The sequence below is a fragment of the Apodemus sylvaticus genome, chromosome 7 (assembly GCF_947179515.1).
Source record: "Apodemus sylvaticus chromosome 7, mApoSyl1.1, whole genome shotgun sequence".
Lineage (NCBI taxonomy): Eukaryota > Metazoa > Chordata > Mammalia > Rodentia > Muridae > Apodemus > Apodemus sylvaticus.
The window spans coordinates 33,818,320-33,845,076 of record NC_067478.1 but is presented as its reverse complement, the minus strand read 5'-3'; the positions used below and the strand labels follow the sequence as shown (position 1 = coordinate 33,845,076).

Here is a 26,757-nt window from a genome sequence, read left to right as displayed (position 1 = left end):
AAGGAATCAGTGAACTGCTGCTGCCCAGTCTAGAAGGGCCCAGGCCTCTCTCCTAGGCTGACTTTGGACACAAATCTAGAACACCTCCCCCCCCCCACCCCCCCCACCCCGGAACCTGCCTCTACCCTGTGCCATCTCCTTGGACATTTCCAGGTTTCCTTCTCTGAAGGGCAAGCATTCTCTGCTTGGGACCCAAGAATGTCTCCTGAAACACAGATTAGTGACAAGAAACTGCAGAACTCCAGATTTTGGGGGGGACCTCGGAAGGTACAGACGGCCCGGGCCTGCTCCACCGCCAGGGGGACGTCTGTAGCCCTGCGGGCGGTCCGGAGCCTGAGTTGGTAGGGTGGGGACCGTGCTCAGCAAGAGGTGGCCCGCCCGCAGGGCTCTGAGGCCTGGCGGGGGCGGGGCGAGGCCGGCGGGGGCGGGGGCAGGAGCCCGCCGGGCGGGGCGGGGGTGGGCGCCCTGCTCTCCCTCCCGCCCTCCCTCCCTCCCTCCTTCCTTTTCTTTCTTTCTTTCTTTTTTTTTTTTCTCCTCGGCTTCTCGCTCTCTTTCTTTGCCTCGGCAGCTGGCTGAGGGGGCGGGCCTTGCAGTCTTTGTTGCCGGAGGAGCGAGTGCAGCTGCCCCGCGGCTAGAGTCAGGACCCGGACCTCGGGAAGAGTTTAAAGCCAGGCATGTCCTGAGTCGGACCCAGGCCCGGTTGGGACGCAAACGCGCCGACGAAGGCGTGCACAAGGGGTCGTCCTGAGGCCACCCCGTCCTGGCCATGCACCGTGGTCTCCTCCTGATCCTGTGCGCTCTGGCGCCCCACGTCCCTGGACCTGCATCAGGTGGGTGGCTGAGCCTCTGGGACCCGCTTGACCCTGCCACCCTTCCTGCAATCCCAGCCGCTTCTCTGTGAACCCCGCGCAGGACCGGTTTACCCTGAGATTAGGGATCAGCCGGGGGTCGTGTTGGCAGCTGAGAGAAGCTGCACCCACCGGGAGCCATCCTTCAGTTGTCCACTCAGCGGGCATCCGGGACTTGCCCCCTGGAGTGAGCTTGCACTCTCACGGCTTCGGCTTCCCAGCCGCGCGTGCAACGCTGAGTGCATCACTCAGGGGAGAGCGCTCCTCCGAGTGGGCTGAACGATCCGCGAGAAACACGGCTTCTTACACTCTCCTTCGGGTGACTCTCCTGGAAAGCAAACCAGCTAGGACGCTGTTGGGGACCGCGCCAGGTCGCAGGTCTCCCGGGGTCCGCCGCCGCCGCTCCTCCCAGCTTGGCGGGCGCGGGGGTCCGGGTCCCCATCTCCCTTGCATTTCCTGCCTCCCCCTCCCCCTAGTGTTCAAGGGAGGGGAATGGGGAGCCCGAGCTTCTTCCTCCGTCCTGAGTTAACTCTCCCAGCCCCGCCCGGCCGGCCGGCCTCCGACGAGCCTCTGGCCAGCGTCCAGGCTCTTGTTTGGCCACAACCTGCGTTGCAGCGCGATTCTGGAGAGCCTGGAGCAGCCGGCCTGGAACTGTGAGAGTCAGGGGTGTGGGAGACCCCAGAGCCTGTATTTTTTGGAAGCTCCAGGCTAAAAGGGGGGATGGCCACGTATCTGCAGGTGAGGGATTCAAGGGTGTGACAGGGGTGAACGGACTGGAGGGATGGATGAACTCTTGAGTGAGTTGGACCAATATAAACGGGGCAGGGGTGACCTCAAGGAAAATCTGCTCTGGGCCAGATTAGGCCACTTGCCTTCCTGGTGAAGATACTGTAGCTATGTGCCTGGATGTCAGGAACATTTAAACCACTGAGGGGTGTGGCTAAGGAGAGCAGCTTTTTGGGATTAATCTAACAGTAACATTCAACTCTCTCTCTCTCTCTCTCTCTCTCTCTCTCTCTCTCTCTCTCTGTGTGTGTGTGTATACCTGCTAAGACCCAACCTTACTCATTCTTATTTCTCATCATCTGTAATCAGAACTACAAGGCAGCTGACATGTATAAGACGTTCTTCTATGGTTCTGGAAATAGGTTAAAAGACTAGCTGAACTGTCAGAGAGGGCAGTGGAGAGAGAGAGAGCAATCTTGGAAGGTGTGTGTGGTCAGGAGAGGTTATCTTTTAGGATTTTTTAAAAATTGATTAATTTATTTTATGTATATGAGTATAGTGTAGTTGGGAATTGAACTCAGGACCTCTGCTCTCTCTGGCCCCACTTGATCTGGCCCAAAGATTTATTTATTTATTTATTTATTTATTTATTTATTTAATTTATTATAAGTACACTGTAGCTGTCTTCAGACCAGAAGAGAGTGTCAGATCTCATTATGGATGGTTGTGAGCCACCATATGATTGCTGGGATTTGAACTCAGTACCTCCGGAAGAGCAGTTAGTGCTCTTAACCGCTGAGCCATCTCATCAGCCCCATCTTTTAGGATTTTTTTATGAGGCCCAAAATACTGAAGATCAGTTGCTGATTATGGGGTTGTACCTGTCATGCAGTGGCGTTATCCTTGTTACTCTGTTAGACAGACGCCACAGGATTTCTCATCTTTGATGAGTCCTGCTATCTGGATTTATTACCTGTGGTGCCAGCCATCCTCCCTTCACTAGGCTCTGCTGCCCACCAGGGTGGAGTGTGTGTCTCTGGAATCTCTCTAGATGTGTAGTGTGGGGCCCTTCTGTTTCTGGTCCCAGGGTTTCTGACTCTGAGGCTGTGGACCTCTTTGTCTTTTCTCTGAGCATGGACTCTTGCTACTGAATGGAACACCAGGGAGCGTGTTCTAGGCTCAGGTTTTAGGAGAATCCATACTAATTTTTTTCTCAAAGGTCTCCTGGGTTGCCCAGCTGGTTATGACGACCCCCTCCCCCTCACACCCGTTGTGTTTTCCTCTGCATTGCTTAGTGAGCCCCGAGTCTATGGGCTTCTACAGGTCATTTGAAGGGCTGGATTGTAATTTAGGCTCTTGATAGTGAGGTGAGGGTTAGTACGATGTTGGCATTTCTCTGGCAGAAGCACTGAAACGAGAGTTGTCACCTAGTGGGGATACGCAGAGTCTTTATCACAGGAGTGTGTGCTATGTGTCAGGAGCCTGGTCCTATCAAGGCAGCCCTGACCTGGCAGAACACTTTGCTGTGAACCACTGGCACCCTGCTGGGTGGTGCCAGCTACTATTCCAAGGCAATTTCGGCTCTAGTGCCCTGTCCCTGTGTAGGTGCCCACTTGTGAATGTATTTGAACCTGCAATTATCCTTTATTGCCCACTAGGTGCTCATGGTTTCAGGCACTAAGGTCTCTACCAGGGTCTTCTGGTAGGCATGGCTGAGAATTACTCATATTTTCATTCTCTGTGCTTAGTTTTTGACATGTTTCAGGCTAAGGAGATGTTCCTACGGTGCACGCTGAGCGGGTCTGAGTACCTGAGGTTCACAGTGGGCTATCTCTGATGAGGATCTCTTCATCCCAGTCCATTCCGGACTAAGCAAGGGGCCATTCCTTTCCTTTGCTTGAACTTTCTCCATACTGTGCCAGGGTAAGAGGCTGTGGATGCCTTGTGCCCTCCTCTCTATTTGCTAGTGTCTTTTGCACTTCCCTGGACTTTGGAATACCAAATGCTCCCAAACAGTTAGTATCCAGGGCATACACCAGGTGCCGTGAACCCAGCATTTCATAACAGAAATGACCAAACAAGGCTGGTGGAAAAGACAGATTTGTTTAGAAACAGTGGGCTCCTGGCCTGTGTATTGCTTTTTCCACTTTGGTTAGAGATGGGCTTTTTTACTGAGTGAAAGAAAATACACAATACTGAACGGGCAGCCTGTCCATACTCAGCCTCAGTGTTGGCCACGATAGTAAGTAGTGGGGACAGAGATAGATGGAGAACACAAGTTTCAAAGGAGGACTCACTGTTTTCCCCAGCCCCCTTTGACAGGAAGGAGTTTAAGTCTGATGTGTGCAGATAACAAGACTTCAAGGAAGGCTTGGAATTGAAATTTTTTTTGAGGGGGGGGAGATCATATATTTTTTTTTCTGAGACAGGGTTTCTCTGTTTAGCTCTGGCAGTCCTGGAACTCACTCTGTAGACCAGGCTGGCCTCGAACTCAGAGATCCGCCTGCATCTGCCCCCCAGAGTGCTGGGATTACAGGTGTGCGCCACCACCGTCTAGCTTGATCATATAATTTTTAAGCATTGGAAATTGACTAATTTTTTTCCAATATATGTGCCAATAAATAGGACAGGCCTGCAGTCTATGGTCATGGGTTAGTAGTCTCAAACACTCTTATTAGGATGCCAGGGTAGCAAACATGCTATCCTCTGAAAGGACCCAGTTAGAACCCCTGGGAAGGTGTGATTACACAGCCTATACATCTTGAAACCCTAGAACTCCAAACCTACAGGAGAGCAGTCTGTGGGCGAGGTCTCATGTGCCTTAGCTTTTCAAAGCTCTGTCGGTACTTTCTGAAGGTCAGTCAGTCAAGTTCACTCCCAGTGGGAGATTTCTATCCTTCCTCACAGTCCAGTTTCCTGAGGCTTTTGTAAAAAAAAAAAAAAAAAAAAAAAGCTTCCTCATCCTCCCTTGTGGAGATGCTGATTCAGTAGTGAGTCTGGGATGGGGCCTGGGAATTTGTTTTTAAGAAATTCTTGTCCAGGAAGTCTGGGAACTCTTTGCACTTCCCACCCCGTGAAGTTCATTGATTGGAAAGACTTGCTCAGAGCCACACGGAGATTCTTCCCAGCTCACTCGCCCCGTGACTCTCAGAGAGGTCAGGGCAGCCATGGGCAGAGAGCCATGTCTAGAGTAGGGGCACACCATGGCCATGTGAGTGGCACCCTGTGTGAGTTTTGGCAGTGGGTGGAGGGAGGGTTTGGTTCTGTAACATGGCCACAGTAGAGCCTCTGAGTAGGCTTGGCCTCCCAACTTGGCCGGTGGCAGCAAAGAGCTCAGGATATGTCTGCAGGACACTTGGACCAGAACATTTATTTCTCTGGGCCTGTGGAGTCAGGTGTCTGGCTGAAAACCTCAGTGAATCAGAGCAGCAAGTTTCCTGCCTGTGCCTGAAGTCTAGGAGCTGTAGAGAGGGAAAGGGCTAGGGGACAGCGGAAGAGAAGGGGGCTCCCAGCACCAATGTAGGTAGTAGGTGTGTAGAAAAACAAGCAAACAAACTTGTTTTTGAGAGTCTTAAACAACTCAGTCTGGACTCACGCTCTGTATGCAGTTAAGAATGACCTTGGATTTCTGATCTTCAGGTCTCCCTTCCTAACTGCTGGGATTATAGGTGTTTGCCATCAGTTTTGCAAAGCTGGTGGTTACACTGAGGCTTTACACACTCATATGTATGTTATCCGTTTGCTTTCCTGCCTGAGCCTTATCCCTGAGATTCCTTCTGAAGATTAGCCTTGGACTTCTAGGAAACTTGTGATAATCAGATTTCTTCATATTGATACGTCTGAGAATATAGATGGATACTACTGAAGAGAAGCCACTTGGGAATTGGGGTCAGGTCTTCATGCTCCCACCCTCGGGGTGTGGCTTTAGCTTACTCTACCCCTCCGAGCCCTCATTTGCTCTCTTACCTGGAAGGCAGTCTGATAGACCTTATTCTTGGTGCTCTGACCTAGAGTCTTCAGCTTGAGGAACCACAAATCCCAGGAAGCAATGGGCCTGGATTGGAAAATATTACACCTACAACTTTTATAACCTCAAGTGCTAGTTAGCATTTTTTTAAATTATGAATAAGACCAACACTTACTTTATGAGGTGTGAATAATTATGGACACATACGTGTGGAGGCCAGAGGATGCCATTGGGTATCATCTTTAGGAGTGACATTCACCTTCATTGAGACAGTGCTTATCATTTGCCCGGAGCTGGCCAATTTAGCTGGACTGGCAGGCCATGGAGTCCCAGGGATCCCAGCCTCTGCCTCCCCAGTGCCAGAATTACCTAGTCTGGGGATTGAACTCACGCTTGCAAGGCAAGCAGTTTACTAACTGACCTATCTTCCCCAGCTCTACAAGTACATGTTTTCTTAACTTAAAGAGAAATTATTTTATTTTGTGTAGGCTAAGTGTATGCATGTGTACCACATGTATACAGGGGACTGAGGACGACAGGAAGAGACTATTTAATCCCCTGCAACTGAAGCCATAGGTGTTTGTGACCTGCCATGTGTGCGCTGAGAACTAAACCCCCGGTCCTCTGCAAGAGAAGTATATGTCTTAACCGCCTGACCCTTCTCTCCAGCCCTACAAATAATTTTCTTGTTTCACTGATGTACATACTTTGAAATAAGCTTTTGCTTATCACTGCTCCAAAATAACCATAGTTGCTAGTGTTGCCTTTTTTTTTGGGGGGGGGGGGTTGAGACAGGGTTTCTCTGTGTAGCCCTAGCTGTCCTGGAACTCACTCTGTAGACCAGGCTGGCCTCGAACTTAGAAATCCGCCTGCCTCTGCCTCCCAAGTGCTGGGATTACAGGCATGCACCACCATGCCTTGCTAAACATTCTTTTTTGAGATGTATTTATTATATGTGAGTACAATGTAGCTGTCTTCAGACACCCCAGAATAGGGCATCAGATCTCATTACAGATGGTTGTGGCCACCATGTAGTTGCTGAGATTTGAACTCAGGACCTTCAGAAGAACAGTCAGTGCTCTTAACCACTGAGCAATCTCTCAAGCCCCTAGACCTTGCTTAATGACTCAATGACCACACAATTCTTTACTCCACTTTCAAGGTTATATTGAGAGTTGTAAATCCAGATGGTGGACTTTTTTTTTTTTTGATACTCCTTGTGTCTTAGGCATTTACAATTTTTTTTTAAATGGATGCATGGAAAACAAACAAAGAAACAAAGAAACAAACAACAGGAAGAATGTTTCTCTTTTCTGGAAAGTCTAAGAGTGATAGAGTGATTTCCAAACCCTAAGGGCTTAGGCTGAGGTCTTCAGACTTTCTCCAGCTCACGAGCTCTCACTTCATAAGAACTCTTTCGAAGAAAGACGTCAACGGTGGCCCCCTGAAACTGGGGCAGAGAGGCACCAGAGGACCCCATCTGGATGGTGCTCCTCCCTAACCCAGGAGGACCACATATATGTGCATCTCTTATCCACAGGCATCTGTGGACACACCCCACCAGGCTAGTAACAATCCCAATAATGCCTGCTGAGTCTGGTGGGCCAGGCACTGCTGTGTTAGTGTCAGTAAGCTCAGTTCTCAGAAGAGCCGCTGAAATGTAAGTTCTGTTGTTATTCCGCTCTACACATTCATTCAACAAATATTTCCGGAAAAACAACTGTGTTCCAAACACTTCTAGCACTTAAATTCTTCAACAAACAATAGGAAGATTTTTACCTTCCTAGAAGTGACGTTGGGAGGAGAGAGAAAACAAAGGGACGCACAACAAAAACAACAACAACAAAACGTTAAGTGACAGGGTGTGTCATTGCTGTGGGGGGGAAATAAAACAGGGAAGTGGGTTAGGGAAAGCCAGGGAGTCGTAATACTAAAATAAAATGGCCAAGAGAGGCCTCACAGAGAGGTGTTTGAGCAAGGGCTTTAAGGAAGATATCGAGAACCATGTTAGACGCAGACACAATGCAAGAAGTTACATCAAATTTGTTGGCTGTAATTCACTGAGTATTCCTTACTTAAATCACTTGGTACTCATAGTCATCAGCAAACAGGTTTGCTCTGTGTGTGTGTGTGTGTGTGTGTGGTGTGGTGGATGCGTATTTGACAGTGTATGTGTGTACACATTTCTGTGTATTCATGCACGTGGAGGTCACAGGTAGGTATTGTCTTTCCCCAGTTGCAAATGTTAAGGAAGATTTTTTCACTGAATGTGAAGGTTGTTGATTCGCCTAGTCAGGCCAATGACCTTCAGAGACCTGCCTGTCCTCATAGTCCTTTCCTCAGAGCTGGGATTACAGGTAAGTACCACTGCACCCAGCCTTTTCTGGGCGTTTAGACTCTTGTTCTGGGGATTCATACTCTTGTGCAGTGGTCTTCGTATCAACTGAGTCTTCTCTCCAGCCCTCAGTTAAACAGGTTATTTTATTATTATTTTTTGAAATGTGTGTCTGTGTAGCAGCTATGTGCATGTGCGGAAGTCAGAGAGGTCAACGTTGGGTGTCATCTTTAGGACTTCTGTCCACCTCCTTTGAGACAGGGTCTCACTGACTTGGTTAGAATGGCTGGCTTGTCACGAAGCCTGTGGATTTTCCTGTCTGCCTGCCCCAGTTCTGGGATTATGAATACATGCCACCACACCTGGCTTTTTAAACCTTGGTTGTGGGGATTGAACTCGGGCCCTTGGGCTTGAGATGTAAGTACTTTTCCCACTGAGCCATCCATCCTAGCCCCTAGTCTCATCTTAATTACTAATATTAACTCTCGCTGGCACATTATCCTTCACACAATTCTGTATAAGCGTTACAGAATGGGTTAAGGAGACAGCCAGCTTCAAAGCAGGACCAAATAAGTTTTATGAACTGCAAGCCACAGAGCTATCGGGGCTCAGAGTTAGCAAATGCAGGTCCAGGTGGCAGCAGTTTTGAGTGTCAGTTTTAAGTGGGCCATATGTCCCTAACAGAAAAAACTGCTTAAACTGAATCCCTGGGACAGATGAAGGTCCCTTACAGTGGCAGCATTCCTGGACAAGGCTCATGATGGTGGGTCAGTGTGCCTCCTGTGTTCGATCTTGGGCTTCCTTTAAAGTGCAAAGTGAGAAGGTTCCATCTGGTGTGACAAGCTCCCACATCTGGTGTTTCTGGTATTATTTTGATGTATACACAATGTGTCTTTCCTTAGTGGCACAAACAAGTTCTCAGTCCTCAAAATGAGGGCGATAGCAATTGTTCACTTGTATGAACAGAAGGTAGAGTCATTCTACCTTGACGCTTGTACTCAGAATAGGGAAGACTTACTAAGTGAGGAACGGGTTTGCCTTGAAAGTTGCTGTTCTGACAACATCATACCTCAGAACAGAGGCACAGGAAGATGGCAGAAGACAGAGGGAAGGATGTTCAGACACAGGGAACAACAATGCAAAAACTTGGGGTGGGGACACCGGTGGCTTGCTGAGGAACATCACGAGCCTGGGAGCGCCAGCAGAGGGAAGCAAGGAATCGTTGGAGATGAGACCGGAGAGCCCTCCTTGCCCAGGGCCTCAGGGCCTCGTGCGCCATTGCTATAATGTTGCGCTCTGCTCTAAGCGGGATGGGCATAGCCGCAGAGTTAAGATCATGGCTCCTGCTGGTTGCTATGTTAAAAATGAGTTGATGAAGGGCTCCTGGGGTGTAAGCCCAAGATAGATGGGCTAAGGAGTTACTGTAGGAGTTCAGATGGAGAAACTGAGTGATAAAACAGCAAATCTGGTAAAAAAAAAAAGTGCATGGGGAAGAGTTTGGCTTTGTTTTTCTGATATGGAGTATTGTTATGTAGCTGGGGGGGGGATGCCCTCCTACTCCATATAAGGTCTCAGTCTCTTAAAACTCGTTAGTGCTGGGTTTGCAAGCCTTCCTCACCATGCTTAGCCACAGTAGGGATTTGCGTCTAGGTATCCTGCCATCTCTTAGCTGCCGCTTCTCTAGTTCCTAGTGATCGGCTAGAACCTCGAGTCTGCCTTGGACCTAAATGTTTACTTTCTCTCAGCAGGTCTTGTGACGGAGGGCCGGGCGGGTTTGGACATCGTGCACCCGGTGCGAGTGGATGCTGGAGGCTCCTTCCTGTCCTATGAACTGTGGCCACAGGTGCTGCACAAGCGCAAGCGGGATGTGACTGTCACGCAGGCTTCATCTGCTTTCTACCAGCTGCAGTACCAAGGGCGGGAGCTGCTTTTCAACCTGACCACCAACCCTTATCTCCTGGCTCCCGGCTTTGTGAGTGAGATCCGACGTCGCAGCAACCTAGGCCATGTGCACATCCAAACCAGCGTTCCAACCTGCCATTTGCTTGGTGATGTCCAGGACCCAGAGCTGGAAGGTGGCTTTGCAGCCATCAGTGCCTGTGATGGCCTAGTGAGTTCTCTGGGATCTCATGGAGGGGGTGGGGTGGGGGTGGGGTCTGGGGTTGGTGTGACATTGACTCTGCCTAATGGCTTTGATCAGTATACCTTTCCTCTGTCAGGAAATAGGAATAACAGTGCAGACTTTCTTGTTCTGAAGGACAGAAAGCTTGAAAGTTTTATGTGCGCCAGAATCCTTGTTTGCCTCTGTTGGGCAACTCACTTTGTAGACCAGACTGTTCTTAAATTCAGAGATCCTCCTGCCTCTGCCTCCCAAGTGGACCCCTGTGTCCTGGCTTTATTTGCTTGTTTGTTTTGGGACCCAAATCTTGAAGTTTGGAAAATGCCCTGGGTAGGAAGGGAGCTGCTACCCCAGAGACCCCACATGGAACAGAGTTTGCAGAAGCTAAATAAGCAATTGGTCCCGGTTCCCCTGGAGTGCCAGATATGAGTGATTCTCTGTAGACTCACTTATGAACCGAATCCTTTGTCTGTTAGCCTTGCAGTCCAGCCTAGAGATCCTCCAAATCCCCCTCCTTCCTCTGCTAGCCTCTGAGAACGTTCCTAATTGCCTGTGGGATTCCACTACCCAAAGGCTAAAATGCCTCTGATGTAGGTAGCATTCATTTGCTTTCTGCACCATCAAGCGCCCAAGGGTGTATAGTAGGAAAGGGGGTACACTGCCACAGCCATCCACTGCTTCCAAAGGACCATCATAGCTCAGGTGAAATCCACGAGACCAGCGGGCATGCACGCCGAGCTGCGTAGTGCCTAGGCCTGAGAGGCCCATCTATGCAGCAGTCTATTCTGCTTTAGGAGTCTGTGCCTGCTTCTTAGGTGCAGGTCTTCTCTTTGAGCTTGCAGGGCAGCTGAACAGAGGAGAGCTGCTTCCTGTTCTACAGATGAGGAAACAGGTTCAAACAGACCTTGCCTAAGGTCACCATTCAGGGATGGAATGGCCCTGATTCAAAGCCCCTTCTGTAGTCCCTAAAGCCAGTGTACTTTCTAGTGCTCTGAGTTTCTTAGCTCTGTGTGACCCAAGGGGAAAGTCTAAGGGGGTGACACCATCTTCCCTATTAGAGTCTCCAGCTTGCTAGGGAGGTGGTGGGTTGTCTGACTGCATCTCATGACCTTCCATTCTCTGAACTCTGTGCCAGGCATATGTGCCCAAAGCGCTTCTGCCAGCTTCCTTTCTCTGGCCAGCTGTGGACTTGAGAAGCAGGATATCTTTGGTGGTCATGGCAACTGGGTGGCTTGGGTGTGACAGAGCTGCTTTTGAAGTGATTCATTGCCTCAGGGAGACTGAAGAGGTTGACGAGAAGCAATGGCCAGCTGGGAAGGGGGCATGGTGGTTGGAGAAGAGTGGCAGGCAGAGGAGATGCAAAACATCCTGGGGGTATGGACACGGGCCACCCAACTCAGGAGGGCCGTCTGGGACTGTGCAAAATGTCCTCTTGTCTGATTCCAATGCAGAGCTCTTTCTTCCTCCTAATGATGTATGTAGGGGCTGGGCCAAATCCTTGGAGATGTTTCAAGAGGCTTCTAGTAAAGGCCGGAGCTTTGCTTTGAAGCCCTTGGCTGTGTAGAATGGCAAGGAAAGAATTAGCAACAGCCTGGAAGGAGGGAGTTGCCCTATCTGTCTATTGTGGGTCCAGATTGTGGAGGTGGGGCTCAACTGGGCAGGGCAGGGGTATGTGGAAAGGCAGCCTCGTGACAGCCCTCCACCGGTGACTCTGGTGAATTTTCCCCAGAGAGGTGTGTTCCAGCTCTCCAACGAGGACTACTTCATTGAGCCTCTGCATGGAGTTCCAGCTCAGCCTGGCCATGCCCAGCCCCATATGGTGTACAAACACCAAGGCTCTGGGCAGCAGGCCCAGAAGGATGACTCAAGGGCTTCAGGCACCTGTGGAGCACAAGGTATGTACCTCCCTGTGGAGTTGTGGCAAGGGACTGCCTGGAGGCTCATGTCCCTTCTAGAAACCTCTCTGAACACCCTCATGCCCAGCTCCCTTGGGCTGGAGCAGTGCTTCTCAACCTATGGGTAAAGACCCTTGGGTAGGTTAATCAACCCTTTCACAGGAGGAGCAGATCAGATATCCTGCATGGCTCATATTTACATTCCGATTCACAGCAGCAGTGTAAATTATAGTGATGAAGTAGCAACAAAAATAATTTTATGGTTGCGGGTCACCACACATGAGGAACTTTATTAAAGGGTTGCAGCAGGAGGTAGGTTGAGATCCACTCTGTGCCACAAACATTTAGACAGACATACCACCCCAGCCTTTGATGTTCCATTAGCCTGTGGCATGGGTTTGACAGTCCCACTAGACTGTCCCTCCTCCTGCTACTCATGTCCGTTGTCCCTTGTTGATAATTCATCTTCTTCTGTTCTTTCTACATCTTGCTTATGGTGTCTCTGACTCCGTCAATCATTCTTTCTCCAGTGGTTGGGCTGTCCATAGCCAGTCCCAGCAGGGATACTGGTGAGGAGCGATCTGCCTCTCTCTCCTGCTTCTACTAATGGGGCCTTACAGCTCAGTACCTGGGGGAATCTCACCCACTTCATCTCTGTCCTCCAGTGTCCCCAGAGCTGGAGCGTAAGCGAGAACATTGGGAACAGCAGCAGCAGAGGCGGAGGCAGCAGCGGTCAGTCAGCAAAGAGAAGTGGGTGGAGACCCTAGTAGTGGCTGATTCCAAGATGGTGGAGTTCCACGGGCAGCCGCAAGTGGAGAGCTATGTGCTGACGGTCATGAATATGGTGAGGTTGCTACAGTTTCTACAGGGGTGGTCAGGGTGGTAGAGGAGGGGACATTGCAATGGGACATAAAGGGTGATATAGGTAGGTATACCAACAGATTGGCTTCCAGATGATGGACAAGGCTCCAAGGATGAAGGAGGTCTCTAGGCTCTGAGTGTAGAGAGAGAAGCAGGCCCTGGCAGGATCCCTGGAAGGGTGATGTATTATAGAACGTAGTTGTAGGGTTTCTTGGATATTGACTTGCACTGTGCCTTGCTCCAGATCATAGAGAGTGCAGAGCCGCCCTGCTGGGGGGTGTGAGTGAAGGCGGGAGCCACCCCAGCTCTGTGCCTGCCTGGGAGCACATGGTCTGGTTGGTTCGTATGCTCTGCCCGGGACAAATCCCTCCCTGCTTTATGCCAGGATCTGGGCTAAGCTGGGGACAGGCACGCCTAATTAGACTGAGACATTGACAAGCCTTCGAGCTGGAAATACCTGCTCGGTTTTGGGGTCTTCTAGCTGATGACCTTGAGTAGGTCTGCGGGCTGGGGTGGACAGTAACACTTTCTGGGCGGGGCACATTGCTCTTCATTCCCTCTGAGTTGAGACGACAGAGGATCTGGGAGGTATGGACTTAGCAAGTTGTCTTAGTTAGGGTTTTATTGCTGTGAAAAGACACCATGACCATGGCAACTCTTATAAAGGAAAACATTTCATTGAGACTGGCTTACAGTTCAGGGGTTCAGTCCATGACTGTCACGGCGGGAAGCATGGCGGCATGCAAGCAGACATGATGCTGGAGAAGGAGCTGAGAGTTCTGCATGTGGATCAGAAGGCAGTAGGAAGAGACTGAGCCACTAGGTGTGCCTTGAGCATATGAGACCTCAAAGCCGGCCCCCAGTGACCACTTCCTGCACCAAGGCCACACCTTCTAATAGTGTCACTCCTTAGGGGATTATGGAGTGTCTCCATTCAAACTACCACACAAGTCCAAGAGGCAAGGCAGAGCCGGGCAAGGCAGTCTGGGTCTCCAAAGGCCCACTCAGTGGGGACTGTGGCTGAGCCATCCCTGCCCTGCTGACTGTGTTGTCAAGGCCTTCTTCCCAGACCCCTCCTTGAGGGGCAGGTAGGAACTTGCAGACCACCAGGCTGACCCTTGTAAGCCTCCCAGGAGAAAGATCTCTGTACTGCTCGGTCTGCCCCCAAGGCCACGGCTCACTTGCTGCCACCTTAAAAGAAGTATCTCTGTGGTCAGCTAGGAAGCAGGGCTTTAAAGAGGAGCTGTAGCCACGGCTGCTGTTCACCAGCTAACATCACAGTCCGTGCCCGAGTCCTCCTGAGGACGTGCAGTTGGGAGGCAGTCCTCGGATTGGATGCCATCACTGGTTCCCTGCTCTTTAGGGAGGCCTTCTGCCTCAGGGGTCTCACTCAAGCCTCTCTGTTTGAGTGAGGAAGGACAGGGTGGGGTTCTCCAGTGTCAACACACCTTAGGGCTCAGATTGAAAGAGGCTGCAGCTAGGCGGGGACCACCTCTAGTTAGCAGGATTCACCTCACCTCTTCTGGGTTCTAGGGAATGGAAGTGGGTGTGTGACAAGACTTGTGCACAGTGAGGCCTACTACCCAGGTGTAACAGGCTCCCTATCAGACATTTTGCTCCAGGGCTCAGCAGTCTCTATTGGGTAGAGGTGGGTTGAATTCCCTTGTAGGTGATCAAGGGGCTGACATCCAGCCTGAATGTGGGGGGGTGGTAGCAGTCCCCCTCTCCCCATCATTTTATCTGCACACCTGACCTTGAGAGGATAACTACCATCCACTTTCTTCCTTTCACCGAGAAGGACAGAACCCTAGGGCCAAGAACCCTGCCTCACTCCTGTCCAGAGGCCAAAGAATATCTAGGGCCCAAGGGATAGCTCAGGTGGTAAAGCTCTTAAAAGGAGCTCAATACCTAAAACCCACATTAAAAAAACAAAACAAACAAAAACAAAAAACAGAGAAGGTGACATATGCTTGTAATCGAAGTTCTGGGGAGGCGGAAACAGGTAGATCCCTAGAACCCACCAGCTGGCTATCATAGACCAGTCAGCAAGCTTCAGGTCAAAGAAGCTGTCTCAAACAAGATGGGGGCTGGAGGGAGGGCTTAGCAGGTAAAATCATTTGCCTGGAGTTCCTGGGCATCTGAGGTTGATGTTGGAGAGAATGGATGAACCGTTGAAGGTTGGCCTCTGGCCTCATATGTACACGCCAAGTGAATTTCCACATTCACATATTGTATATAGCTGTGCTAATAATAGATAAAATTAAACAAACAAGATAGTTTCTGAGGCATGGTATACAAGGTCCCTCCACACACATGCACACATCCCCACCCAAGCTCTCCCTCCCCATCTCTATCCCTATCTATCTATCTATCTATCCATCCATCCATCCATCCATCCATCCATCTTTTTTTTTTAAGATTTATTTATTTTATTATATGTAAGCACACTGCAGCTGTCTTCAGACACCCCAGAAGAGGGCATCGGATCTCATTATGGATGGTTGTGAGCCACCATGTGGTTGCTGGGGATTGAACTCAGGACCTTCAGAAGAGCAGTCTTAACCACTCTTTGGAAGAGCTCTTAACCACTGAGCCATCTCTCCAGCCCATCTATCTGTCTGTTTGTCTATCTCTCTATCTATCTATCTATCTATCTATCTATCTATCTATCTATCTATCTATCTATCTATCTATCTATCTAACTAACTTCTGCACCTGCCCCCACATTGGCTCTCAGGATTCATTCACGTCTACTCCTTGGAAAGCCTGGTCTTGCCTTCCCCAGGAGAGAAAGAGAAGAGTCAGAGCCTCATGTTGAGTGACTGTCATTTAGAGATCTCGGCTGCTGTTGGCTTTGTTGAAGGGATGGATGGGGTCAGTATTTGCAAGCAGATCTCAAGCTGTTGCCCAGAATAGGCCAGAGCCCTAGGAAGCAACCTGGAAGGATTTTGTGTGTGATCTGTCACTGCTGGGCTGGGACAGTGTGAGTGCAGGTACTAGTGCATACATGTTCACAGTAATGTGTGCAGCTGGTATGCCCCACCCCCACCCCCAGTGATCACGTGTGTGATCAGATGTGCATGGTTCCTGGTGGCTGGGGGTGGGCACTGGGTTCCATTCCTATATCCTAGTTGTAACCTGATTCCCCTCCTGGTTCCTCTTGGATAGGTGGCTGGACTCTTTCACGATCCAAGCATTGGGAACCCCATTCACATCAGCATTGTGCGCCTTATCATACTGGAAGACGAGGAGGTGAGAGGTTATATAGTCTCAAACTGTCCCCAACAGTAAGCTCTCTTGCTCGGTGCCTTGGGTGTCTTAGGAAGGACAAGCAGAGGCCTCCGGGCCTCGACAGTATCCTCTGACACTTCTTGTCCTTGAAACAGTCTCTGAGCAGTTACAGCCAGAGGGGTGGAGTCTGGGAGGCCTGGTCAATCTGTCCCTTGGATCTCTGACTCCTGTCTTGGTATTGGGGGCAAATTGGGCGTATTTCCCAGAGCTCAGTATGAGTCCTGAGCCACCTTTCTCCCCCCATGCAGAAGGACTTAAAGATCACACACCATGCTGAAGACACTCTGAAGAACTTCTGTAGGTGGCAGAAGAATATCAACATTAAGGGGGATGACCACCCGCTGCACCATGACACTGCCATCCTGCTTACCAGGTACCTGCCCAGGAAGGGTGGGAGTGCCTTAGAATAGAGGGGTCTCATCTTATTGTCATAAGCAATGTGGAAACACCTTGCGGACCCCCGGGCTCCTCACAGGTCCAGTTTAGATAACTCAAGGAGTAAGTGGATGGAGGTGTAACCCAAAAGGCGTGCTTAGGACTCACTGGTTCTGCGTGTCTGTGAGTGTGAGTGTACGTGTATGTGTGTGTGCACGTGTGTATATGTAGTGTGTGTATGTGCACTTGTGTGTATGTATGTATGTGGTATGTGAATGTGTGTGTGTATATATGTCCATGCATGTGTATATATGTAGTATGTGTATGTGTGTGTAGTGTGTGTGTGTGTATGTACATGCCTATGTATGTGTATGGTGTATGTGTGTGTGCATGTAGTGTGTATGTGTGGTGTGTGAATGTGTGTATGTGTGCATGCATGTGTGAGTGTATGTGTATATGTATGTATGTGCAGTGTGAGTGTGTGTGGTGTGTGCGGGAGGGATGAATGGTGTGTGGTATATGTGATGTATGTTTGTGGACTGTATATGTATATGTGATATATGTGCCTTGTCTGTGGTGTGTATGGTATGTGTAGAGTGTCGTGCTATTTAGTTGTGTAGGTTGGCGGCCAAGATTCCATTCCAGAGCACTGGCCTTCAAATCACTGTCATGTCATTTGTTCTAAGGGGCAGTTTTCTCCCCCGTCTCCTACCTTCTGAGGCCCTATTTTGCTTTTTCTCCAACTTTTAAATGTTTTATTTATGTATTTGTGTGTATCTGTGTGTGTGCACACATGCATGCCACAGTGCATGTATGGAGGGCAGAGGATAGCTCGCTGGCATTGTTTCTTGCCTCCGATCATGTAGTTTCCAGAGATCTAACCCAGGGCATCAGGCTGGCCACGGTGCCTTTACTATTGAGCTATCTCTGGCTCAGAGTCTGTATTTTTGAGTTCCACCTGAACTTATCTCCCCTCTGCTGGACTGTGCAGCTAGAAGGGAACAAAAGTTTGTCCTAGACATGTGTTCCTGTCCCAGGTCCCAGTGAGTGTTGGGTAGGTTGTATGTGAAGAAAGGCACCTGCTTTTCAAAAGGTCATTTGTGGGTCTGAGGTCAGAGTGAGAAATGACACCTTAGCTGCCCTGTCTGGGGTAGCCTGGCCTTCTCCCTGCCCTCTTAGCATTGGGTAAGCCAGCTTGTGACCCTTGTGACCACTTCTTTCTTTGCAGGAAGGATTTGTGTGCATCCATGAACCACCCCTGTGAAACCCTGGGCCTGTCTCACGTGGCTGGCTTGTGTCACCCTCAGCTCAGCTGTAGTGTCAGTGAGGACACTGGCCTGCCGCTGGCCTTCACTGTGGCCCATGAGCTAGGACACAGGTAACTCGCCTGCCCTCACCGACAGTTAGGAACCTGACTTTGCTTGTCCACTCTTGGGCCCCAGCCAGCAGGGCTCCTGGGTCACAAACCTGAGGGAATGAAACAGTGTGAGATGACAGTTCCAACACAAAGCCCCAGCATTGTCTTGGTTCCTCAACCAGACTGTTCCCTTGGGAGTGGGAGAGTGGCCTGCTGGGGCACCACTGAGAGGAGTGGGGAAGGCCAGTCAGGGTATGCAGCCTTGGCCACTTTTCTGGCCCTTTTTACTCCTGTCACTTGCTTCCATTCCTGCCTTCTCTGTGACCTGAGGCAAGTGTCATGTCCTTTTTGGGCTCCACATAGACAGAGGAGGCTGGATGCAATGGTGCCACCTCTGCCTGTGCCCTGTGCCACCTGTGCCACCTGTGCCGGGGTCTGGCGAGTTGGTGAACTGGATTGTGCCAAAGCTTCATGGGAAGGCTCCCAGAGAGTTCTTTGGGCCAGAGAGTTTGAACTGGGTGACAGCCAGGCCTATGTTGGTGACTCCAGTCCTCCTGGCTGTGTTACTCTGGCAGGTTCTGTGGCCTCTCTGAGATGATGAGGACTGAGCGGGTTAGTAATAGCATGATTCCTGGCTCATAGCGGATGCTCAGGAACGTTTTCCTGAGCCATTCCCAAGGATGACATCTTGAGACTTTTGGGGGGCATGGTAGCTCAGACCTCTTAACTCAGGTTCACAGCCTGAGGTCATCTTGGGGTCAGTGAGGTGGTAGTGTTGCAATAGACTTCCATCCATATTTCCTGGATTGCCATTCTTGGCTAGCTCTGGACACAAGGATGTGGCTGTGAGGACCCCAAAACATGTTCATTTCAGGCTCAGCCTGGTGTGTGTAGATGGGATGGAAACCCAGGGAATACTGCTGTCATCCCCACATTCTGTATTAGGGAAACGGAAGCGCAGAGACAGTGTGTGGCTTTCTCACACAGACATTAGGTGACAGAGCTAGCTCTGGGAACTGGGACTGTACCCCTTGCAGGCCTCCATGGGAAGGAGGCCTGGGGGGCCTCCTACTGCTCACCCGCCCCTGGGGCCTGTGCTCTCACGCAGTTTTGGCATTCAGCATGACGGCACCGGCAATGACTGTGAGTCCATTGGGAAACGGCCTTTCATCATGTCTCCACAGCTCCTGTATGACAGAGGCATTCCGCTCACCTGGTCCCGCTGCAGCAGCGAGTACATCACCAGGTTCCTTGAGTAAGTCCTGGGCTTGGTGGCCAGGCCCTGCATTTGCTGTCATTGTCCCGTGGCGGGATGCAGTGCCAGGGCGTGTGCTAGGGGGTGGGCGTCTGGTAGATGAGGTACCTCAAGGATCCTCTTGGACGGTGTGCCTATGCTGTGGCTTGGAGGATGGGCAGGAGCTCAGGCCCCCCACCCCCAGCTGTTGGAGGAAGGTGAGACCACTGCAAACAGGGAGAGCTAGTAGTGTACGGAGTCTGGAAAATGCAGAGCGACACTGGAGAACAGGCGACCAGCTTCCCGGCCCAGTGAGAGCAAGCAAAGACAGCAGCAAGAATAGCAGGCTTCTCCTTCCTTTCTTACTCTGTTGAGTCATTTTTTTAAAATAAAATGCACATTTTATTTTAATGTGCATTGGTATTTTGCCTGCATGCATGTCTGCATGAGGCCACTAAAACCCCTGGAACTGGAGTTGTAGACAGTTGTGAACTGCCACATAGGCACTGGGAATTGAACACTGCTTTTAACTGCCGAGCCATCTCTCTGCCCTTCCTTACTGAGCTAGTTTGTATGCCTACTTAATGTTTTAAATAAGAAACAAGTTTAAATCTAAATGCTTTTTTTTTACACTTATTTAATTGTTGTGGTGCATGTGTGGAGGTCGGAGGACAACATATGGGCATTGGTTTTCTAGATCCATCAGGTGTGTTCTGGGGATCTGATTCAGGTTGTCATGCAAGGGCCTTTACCTACTGAGCCATCTCCCTGGTCTTAGATTCCTCCTCCCTCCAACTCCTCTTCCTCCTCTTGTGTTTTAAAGTTAAGATGCTTCATACTCTCTCCCTTTAAAATTTATCAGTGTGCACATGCATGTGCATGTGTGTGGAAGTGCATATGAAAGAGAGACAGAGAGAGACAGAGACAGAGAGAGAGTGCCGGTATGCCACAGCGCATGTATGGAGGTTGGAGGACAACTGTGTGCAGTCAGATAGGAAGCCACTTAACCTGCTGAGCCACCACAGGGGCGCCTAACCAACTACTTAGCACACAGTCTACCATTCACTTAGACTTTGCCCAGACCAGGTGTGTGATACTGCTGTTCAAACCCAGGGCCTCAAGCGTGACCAGGCATGCTCTTGGAAACTTTACTACCTGTCCATTCTCTGGTGCCAGTTTTATTTGAGATGCCAAAGTCAGCTTTTCACATGCAGAATGTAGAGAAGAGAAACAGCTTCCGATGGGGAGTTCTATAGCTTTGGCTGACTTTCTGAGTCACTGAACAGCTTATTGGGAGGCATCTTTTTTTTTTTTTTTGTTGGGGGAAGTGGGAGCATTCTTAAATGCTAGGAACTGAGTTCGTGTTTCTGCGTGACTCAGGATGCCCAGAGAAGACGCTACTCTCCTGGGAGATGTCACATCTGTCTGCTGTTGTTTGTCATATCTAATAGGGCAGGGCTTGCCGGTGTCCCAGCCTTCACTGTGCAAACTCTTAGAGTCCCTTTCTCTGTAGGATCCTCTGCTTTGGTCTTTGCCTTTGACTGGAATTCCTAGGTCAGATCTTCCTGGGTCTTTGGAGTAGAAACCTCCCGATTAGCTCTGTTCTCAGCTCTACTGAGGCGCTAGCTAAGAGAGCTAAGGGGCTTTAGCTCTCAGCTTCTGTCACTTTCCCAAGTCAGCTACCGATTGGCCATCTGCTTTGCAGCTTCCAGAATTCCGTGGGCATCTCTCATCTGCTGTCATCGCTTCCCTCTTACCCTCTGCCCAGATGGAGCTATGTTTTGTTTATACCTCAAATGTCAGGGTAGAAAAGCTTCAGCAGAGACAGGCCTGCTCAGTGAGCTGTGGTTCTCTGGAAGCCCACTCCCCATGCTGGTAACCTGACGCATGCCTAGGGTCTCCGGGCCACTGTCTCCCCTGGAAGAGGGGTTTGTGTGAGGGGTGACAACTGGAAACTGAAGAGTTCAGTTTGGTGACTAAAACCTGGACACTGGCCCAGTCACCTCGTGTTGGCAGATGAGTCACTTTAGCCCTTAAGCCTCCAAAAATGGGGATCATGATGGACAACCTCGGTGTTTGCTGTGAGGATTAACCAAGAAAGCATGAGGCACGCTTAGCACAGTGCCTACCATGCAGTACGCACTCAGTACGTGGCCATGATTGGTCTGCAGTTACCCAGTGGTTGACCTTGTGAACTTGAACCAGAGAAGTAGCCCAGGGTTGGGGAGGAGGTGAGTCTCCCCCAGAGAGGGACAGGGAATGAGATTGCTTGGGAAATCAGAATAGTGGGGACCCTGAAACACCCGCAGGGCTTGTTCCCAGCTGCCCCACCCAGAGTGCCACCCAGCACCCTGGCTCTGGGACAGACAGCTGAACAGGCAAGCCTCTGTGTTCTTTTAGCTGCTGGAATGCATGAGAGCCCTGGCCAGGGGCCTGGGTTGAGAGTAGGAGGAGAGGCGCTGAGCCTGAGTCTGATGGGACCCACCACCTGAAGGTGCTTGAGAGGGTCGAGCACCCCAGGTCAGGGCACTCTATCTGTGAGTGACAGGTGAGGAGAGTGAGAGTCCAGGGGGAAGGGAAGTCAGAGGAACCGTCCACAACAGACAGAGTGGCTGTGATATCTTCCATCCATGAGCTCCTTGCTGGGACGGGACAGGAGATAGTTTCTGCCCAATAGGGCGGGGATCTGAAGGAGTGGGCGCTGGATGGGTGGTACAGCAGTGTTTCCACAGCTTGGGGGAGCGCTCAGCACAATGTACAGACCACCCACTATCCCTATGTGACCACATCCCTTGGTTCCCAGAAAATATCTGCTTCTTACGCCAGTAGACTGTGACCTGGCTTGTCCTTGCCTGGTCACATATAGAATCTGTCTACATGCTCTCACCATACAAAGAGGAAAGGGACTCAAGGTGACGAGTGCATAGATAGCATCAGTGGGCACTATAGGTAGGTATAGCCCTAAGAGGGACAGAGGCTCTCTTAGAGTCAGGGACACACTCTGGGGGCTTTGAAAGCTGACACTGAAGTTGGATAGGAGAGGAAGCTAGGCATAGGGGAGGCAGGGTGGAGGCAGGACCTAGGATGCCCGACAGCGCGAAGGATCAGGGCGTGGTGATGGGGTGAAATGGAGTCTGCTAGTCTAAGACAGCTGACCTGAAGAACTCCAGGAACCTCTCTGGGCTGAGCAGTGCTTGGGTATGGTGGGAAGGCTGCAGCATCTGCTGTTCAGGCCTGGGTGGTCCTGCTCCTGAGTGTTCTCACAGTCAGGGCTTTGCAGAGTGGGAGGCGGGCCCGGGGGAGTGAGGAGTCCTTCACCTCTTCTCCAACAACTTCCTGTTTAGTTACTCCATGACCAGAAACCAGGGATCAGGAGGGAAACTGGCACACAGGCAGTAGACAGCTCTTTGCAATATCGAGGTGACAGTAAGGCTTCCTAACACTAGTCATCCCTTGTCTATTCTGAGCCTATGTGGGCGTGGCCTGGCCCTGTTCCATAATTAGCATAAGGAACAGCCCTGAAGGGACAGCTGGTGGGTGTGGGGACCTTGGTGTGTGTCTGGCTATGTGAGGAGCCTGGGAGTGAGCCAGACAGAGGAAGGAACGGCCGCCCCTCGGACTTTTCCCAAGCAGACTCTGCTGTGGGTACTTCTATAGCTTGAGGCCAGTCTCTTACACATGAGGATGTGAAGATCCAGAGAGGGTTGTAGGGACCCAAGGCCATACGACATCCACAGAGGACGGAAAGGCCAGCTGTCAGCTTTTCCCGTGACTTTCCCCAAGGTGACACTGCTGTGGGTACTTTTATAGCTTGGGATCAGGCCCTTAGACATGAGGATGTGATGATTCAGAGAGGCTTTGGCGTAAAAACAGAGGCCACATAACACCCTCAGCCAATTAGAGAGGTAGTCTACAACCTCTCTAGCTGGACAGCATCAAGCCCATGGGGCTCTTCCCAGCAGGAAGTTGGCACAGTGTCCTCTCTCCCTCCCTCTGACAGATTCTACTTCTGTATTTCTTTCTGGGACATTTCCTCCTGCCTGGGCCACCCAGCACCATGCTCATCCTGGCTCCTTGGCCTGCAACTTTCTGTCCTTTCTGTCTACCTGGTTTGGGGTTGTCCTTATCTCTCACTGTGTCCCACAGATCCTGGCCCTGTTGCTTCCCACCAAGTCCTTTCTGCCTGGGTGACCTAGGTGCCTATTTTTGTGGCTCTGGACCCTTCATCCATTCCTGAAGGACCAAAATGAGCCCCAGGAGGCTGGCAGCATGCTCCTCCCCTCCTGTTTCCAGGCAACTGCGTAGACCATATAGTCAGGGCAGAGGTGGTTGGGTGGGACGGGGAGGCCATTCCTAAGAGCCCTGTTGCCTCCTTGTTCGCTGTCGGTGCTGCATGGCCCGCCTTTCTCGGCACTACATCGGAAGGAGTGTGTGAGGGTCATGGGCTGGACCTGCTCATGCTGGCCCATTCTCTTGGCACTGCCCTGGAATGCCAACTAGGGGAAGGCAGGAAGGAATGGGCAGTTAGAAGCAGAGGGTGGTTCCCTCGGGTCAGAGTGGGAGGTGGCTGGCTAGCTTTTCCTCAGAGATCTTTTGTTGTGTCAGCTGTGGTGTGACAGTTTCCAGAGCCTGGCCCAAGGGTCCCAGCAGGAGCAGAATCTGCAGGAGCTAAGAACATAACCACTTGAGGACTTGGTGAACCAGGCCTTTGAAAGAAGGGTGCTAGAGTCTCTGTGGTGGGGCATGTGCCGGGCTTGCCTGTGGGGGTGGGGCTCCAGACAGGTGAGAGAGGTCTTCAGGGCTGCTTTGGAAGGTTGGGGTCACATGACCTGCTGGCCAGGCGGAAGACTGTCATTTTCCTATCTGGTCCATGAGTCCCACCTACTCTGCTTTTCTATCCTAGCTTCTCCCATGGGTCTCAGGCTGCACTGCTGCCCTAGGGACCTCAAGTTATCCTCCCTTCCTTTTTTTTTTTTCAGCCGTGGTTGGGGCCTGTGCTTAGATGACCGACCATCCAAGGACGTCATCGAGTTCCCCTCGGTGCTGCCTGGTGTCCTGTACGATGTGAACCACCAGTGCCGCCTTCAGTATGGCCCTTCCTCAGCCTACTGTGAAGACATGGATGTGAGTGTGGGCATGGGAGGCACTGGCGGGTGGTCTGACAATGCCAGGCACAGAGAAATTCTGCCTGGCTTGGAGGGGTGTGTGCCCTCAAGGGCCATTGTAATATCTAATGTGACTTGTGGCAGAGGCCTGGGTTTGCATGGGCACAGGCCCAGGTCTGGCTTCTATATCAACCCTTAGGGGACTTTGAACAAGTCCCTCAGCTCTCTGGACTTAGCTTAGAAGAAGGGGTAAAAAATCAGCCCTTTATGGTCTTGGAGAGGCACGACATGAACTTCTATCTTGAATGTTTCAGGAGTTATAGCTGGGGCTGGAAGAACTGGCCAGCTGGAGACAGCTGTCGGCACCAGCTGGGCCTGGAGGGTAGCCCCTCTCAAAGGCCCCATGATAGCATGTGACTGAGGGAGGGGAGCAGAGGATCCTCACACAGTCATAGGATGGGCTGTCCCTGTGGAAATATGTCCCGGGGGGGTGTCTTTGGGGACAGTAGGGACAGAGCAGGTGCTGTCACTGGACAGTTGTCTGAGGGCAAAGCACATGCCTCTTTGCAGAATGTCTGCCACACCCTGTGGTGTTCTGTGGGGACCACCTGTCACTCCAAGCTGGATGCGGCTGTGGATGGCACAAGCTGTGGGGAGAACAAGGTGCGTGGGAAACCTCAACCCTGACTGAGTATGGGGTTGGGGAGGCCATCTTTCCTCTGCCCCTGCCTAGCTAGACTTCCCTGGGGTCGATTTCTGCTTACCATCTTGAAGTGCCCTTAATTGACATCCAGCCTTCTCTGGCCCTAATTGCCATTACATTTCTCCCCCTGGCCCAGTCAACATAGGTTTTATTTTACTCTCCACCCAGCTTCACCACGGTGTCTGTGGTGTCTGCGTGGTGAGTGTCCATAAGGTCTATCTTACACTTTCTGTCCCCCTCTGTCCTTTGACACTGTCTTGCCCACTTTGATCTCAATGGGGGTGAGGATGATTGACAGGTGTTGGGGTCTGCCCCCATGTGTCTCAGTAGTGGTGTCTCAAAGGAGAGTGCGTCCCTGAGGGCTTCCAGCCCGAGGCGGTGGACGGTGGCTGGTCCGGTTGGAGTGCCTGGTCTGTCTGCTCGAGGAGCTGTGGCGTGGGTGTACGGAGTTCTGAACGACAGTGTACACAGCCCGTGTGAGTGTGGGGCCCAGGCCGGGAGAAAGGATCTGAAAGGAGCCAGCTGAGAGCAGAGGCTACCTCTGTTCCAGCCTCCATCTCTCAGAAGTGTCCCAAGTCCAGTATCTCAGCCACCACGGGCCACTTCCAGGGAGTGTTCTGGAAGCATTCCCCAGAGCTGACACAGTAGCTAAGAGGGGTGTGCTCTCCAAGAGCTTGGGGAGATGCAGAGACCCTGCTGCAGAGGCAGTGGCTGCAGGGAGGGGGATGCACGGGAGATTGCTTAGAACCAGGGATGCTCAGGATGTAAGGTCCTCCATCGTCACCCATGGGCCTTCCTTCTCCCCTGCTCCTCTGGCCCTCAGCTTGGTGCTAATGGGTGCTAGCAGAGCCTTATTGGGCAAATTGTCATTGGGTAAAGTGAGGCAATATGGGTCAGGAAGGCACTGAACCTTCCTTGTGCTGTGGGAAACGCCCAGCACAAGCTGCTTCAGGTATCTGCAGTTGGCTGCAGCTGAGAGAGCAGGGCAGTACTGGCGGGGTGCCTGTGGCCTTGGGTGGGCTTTCTCATCTAAAGGGGGCTTTGGGAGACTTAATGAAACAAGGGGCTGCCTGGTCCCGCTGGACAAACTTTGCTTGGCTGCCTGGCAGGTGGAATTCACAGCCAGTTTCATCTCAGGGATGGTGCCTCACCAGGCTGTGGTCCCTACCCCTCTGCACGGCCCTGCCTCCAGCTCAGCCGGGGTGGGGCTGGCTTGGCTTAGATGGGGTACAGGTTAGATGCCAAGCCAATGTAGCTTCTGGGTGGGGCCTAGAGGCTTCCTCCAACCTGGCCCAGGCATGCTGCCCCCAGGAACAACACTTAACAACACAAGGCTAGCCCATCAGCCACTATGTTCCAGCCTCTCAGTAGCCCGCTTAGAGGCAGTCCAACTCCACCTTAGAGACAAGGAGACTGCTGTGCGGAACATGGCGGTGCATTTGCTCAGGGTCACACAGCAGTTCTGGGTGGAGCCTAAGGGTCTTGCTGCCACTCTTCCACAGATCCTTGGACACAGGGAGGGTGTATATGGCAGCCCCTGAGGGCGGAACAGCAAGACAGGGGGAATGGCAAGGGACTCTGGGTGCAGAAGATGTAGATGGTGCTTGGCATTGGGCGCTGATAGCATGCTCACAGCCCCCACGGCTTTCCTTCCAGGCCTAAGAACAGAGGCAAGTACTGCGTGGGGGAGCGGAAGCGGTTCCAGCTCTGCAACCTGCCAGCCTGCCCGCCCGACCAGCCTTCTTTCCGCCACACCCAGTGTAGCCAGTTTGATAGCATGCTCTACAAGGGCCAACTGCATACATGGGTGCCCGTGCTCAACGACAGTGAGTTACGCTTCCCACAGGGAGGTTGAGGGTCAGAGGTGGGGGGGTGTGTGGACCCCCGTGATAGAGGACCCTCAGTCCTCGGTGGCTCCCTGCTGCTGCCTGGGACAGCTGT

General features: G+C 51.4%; 1 protein-coding gene across 4 annotated transcripts in view; it reads left to right on the top strand.

The window, feature by feature from the left end:
- The first annotated feature begins 548 nt into the window (after positions 1-548).
- Positions 549-26,757, top strand: part of Adamts7 (ADAM metallopeptidase with thrombospondin type 1 motif 7) — a 37,639-nt gene continuing 11,430 nt past the window's right edge. For 3 of the 4 annotated variants that reach the window (XM_052187658.1, XM_052187659.1, XM_052187660.1), the window contains exons 1-12: positions 549-830; positions 9,625-9,986; positions 11,725-11,890; positions 12,556-12,734; positions 15,920-16,003; positions 16,291-16,415; positions 17,646-17,795; positions 18,883-19,029; positions 23,988-24,132; positions 24,684-24,776; positions 25,147-25,292; positions 26,473-26,642. In XM_052187658.1, the coding sequence (XP_052043618.1) occupies positions 767-830; positions 9,625-9,986; positions 11,725-11,890; positions 12,556-12,734; positions 15,920-16,003; positions 16,291-16,415; positions 17,646-17,795; positions 18,883-19,029; positions 23,988-24,132; positions 24,684-24,776; positions 25,147-25,292; positions 26,473-26,642 (1,831 nt within the window). In that variant the 5' untranslated portion in view covers positions 549-766. Of the gene's footprint in view, positions 831-9,624; positions 9,987-11,724; positions 11,891-12,555; positions 12,735-15,919; positions 16,004-16,290; positions 16,416-17,645; positions 17,796-18,882; positions 19,030-23,987; positions 24,133-24,683; positions 24,777-25,146; positions 25,293-26,472; positions 26,643-26,757 lie in introns of those variants that run through there. The other variant, XM_052187661.1, reaches the window with a different exon arrangement.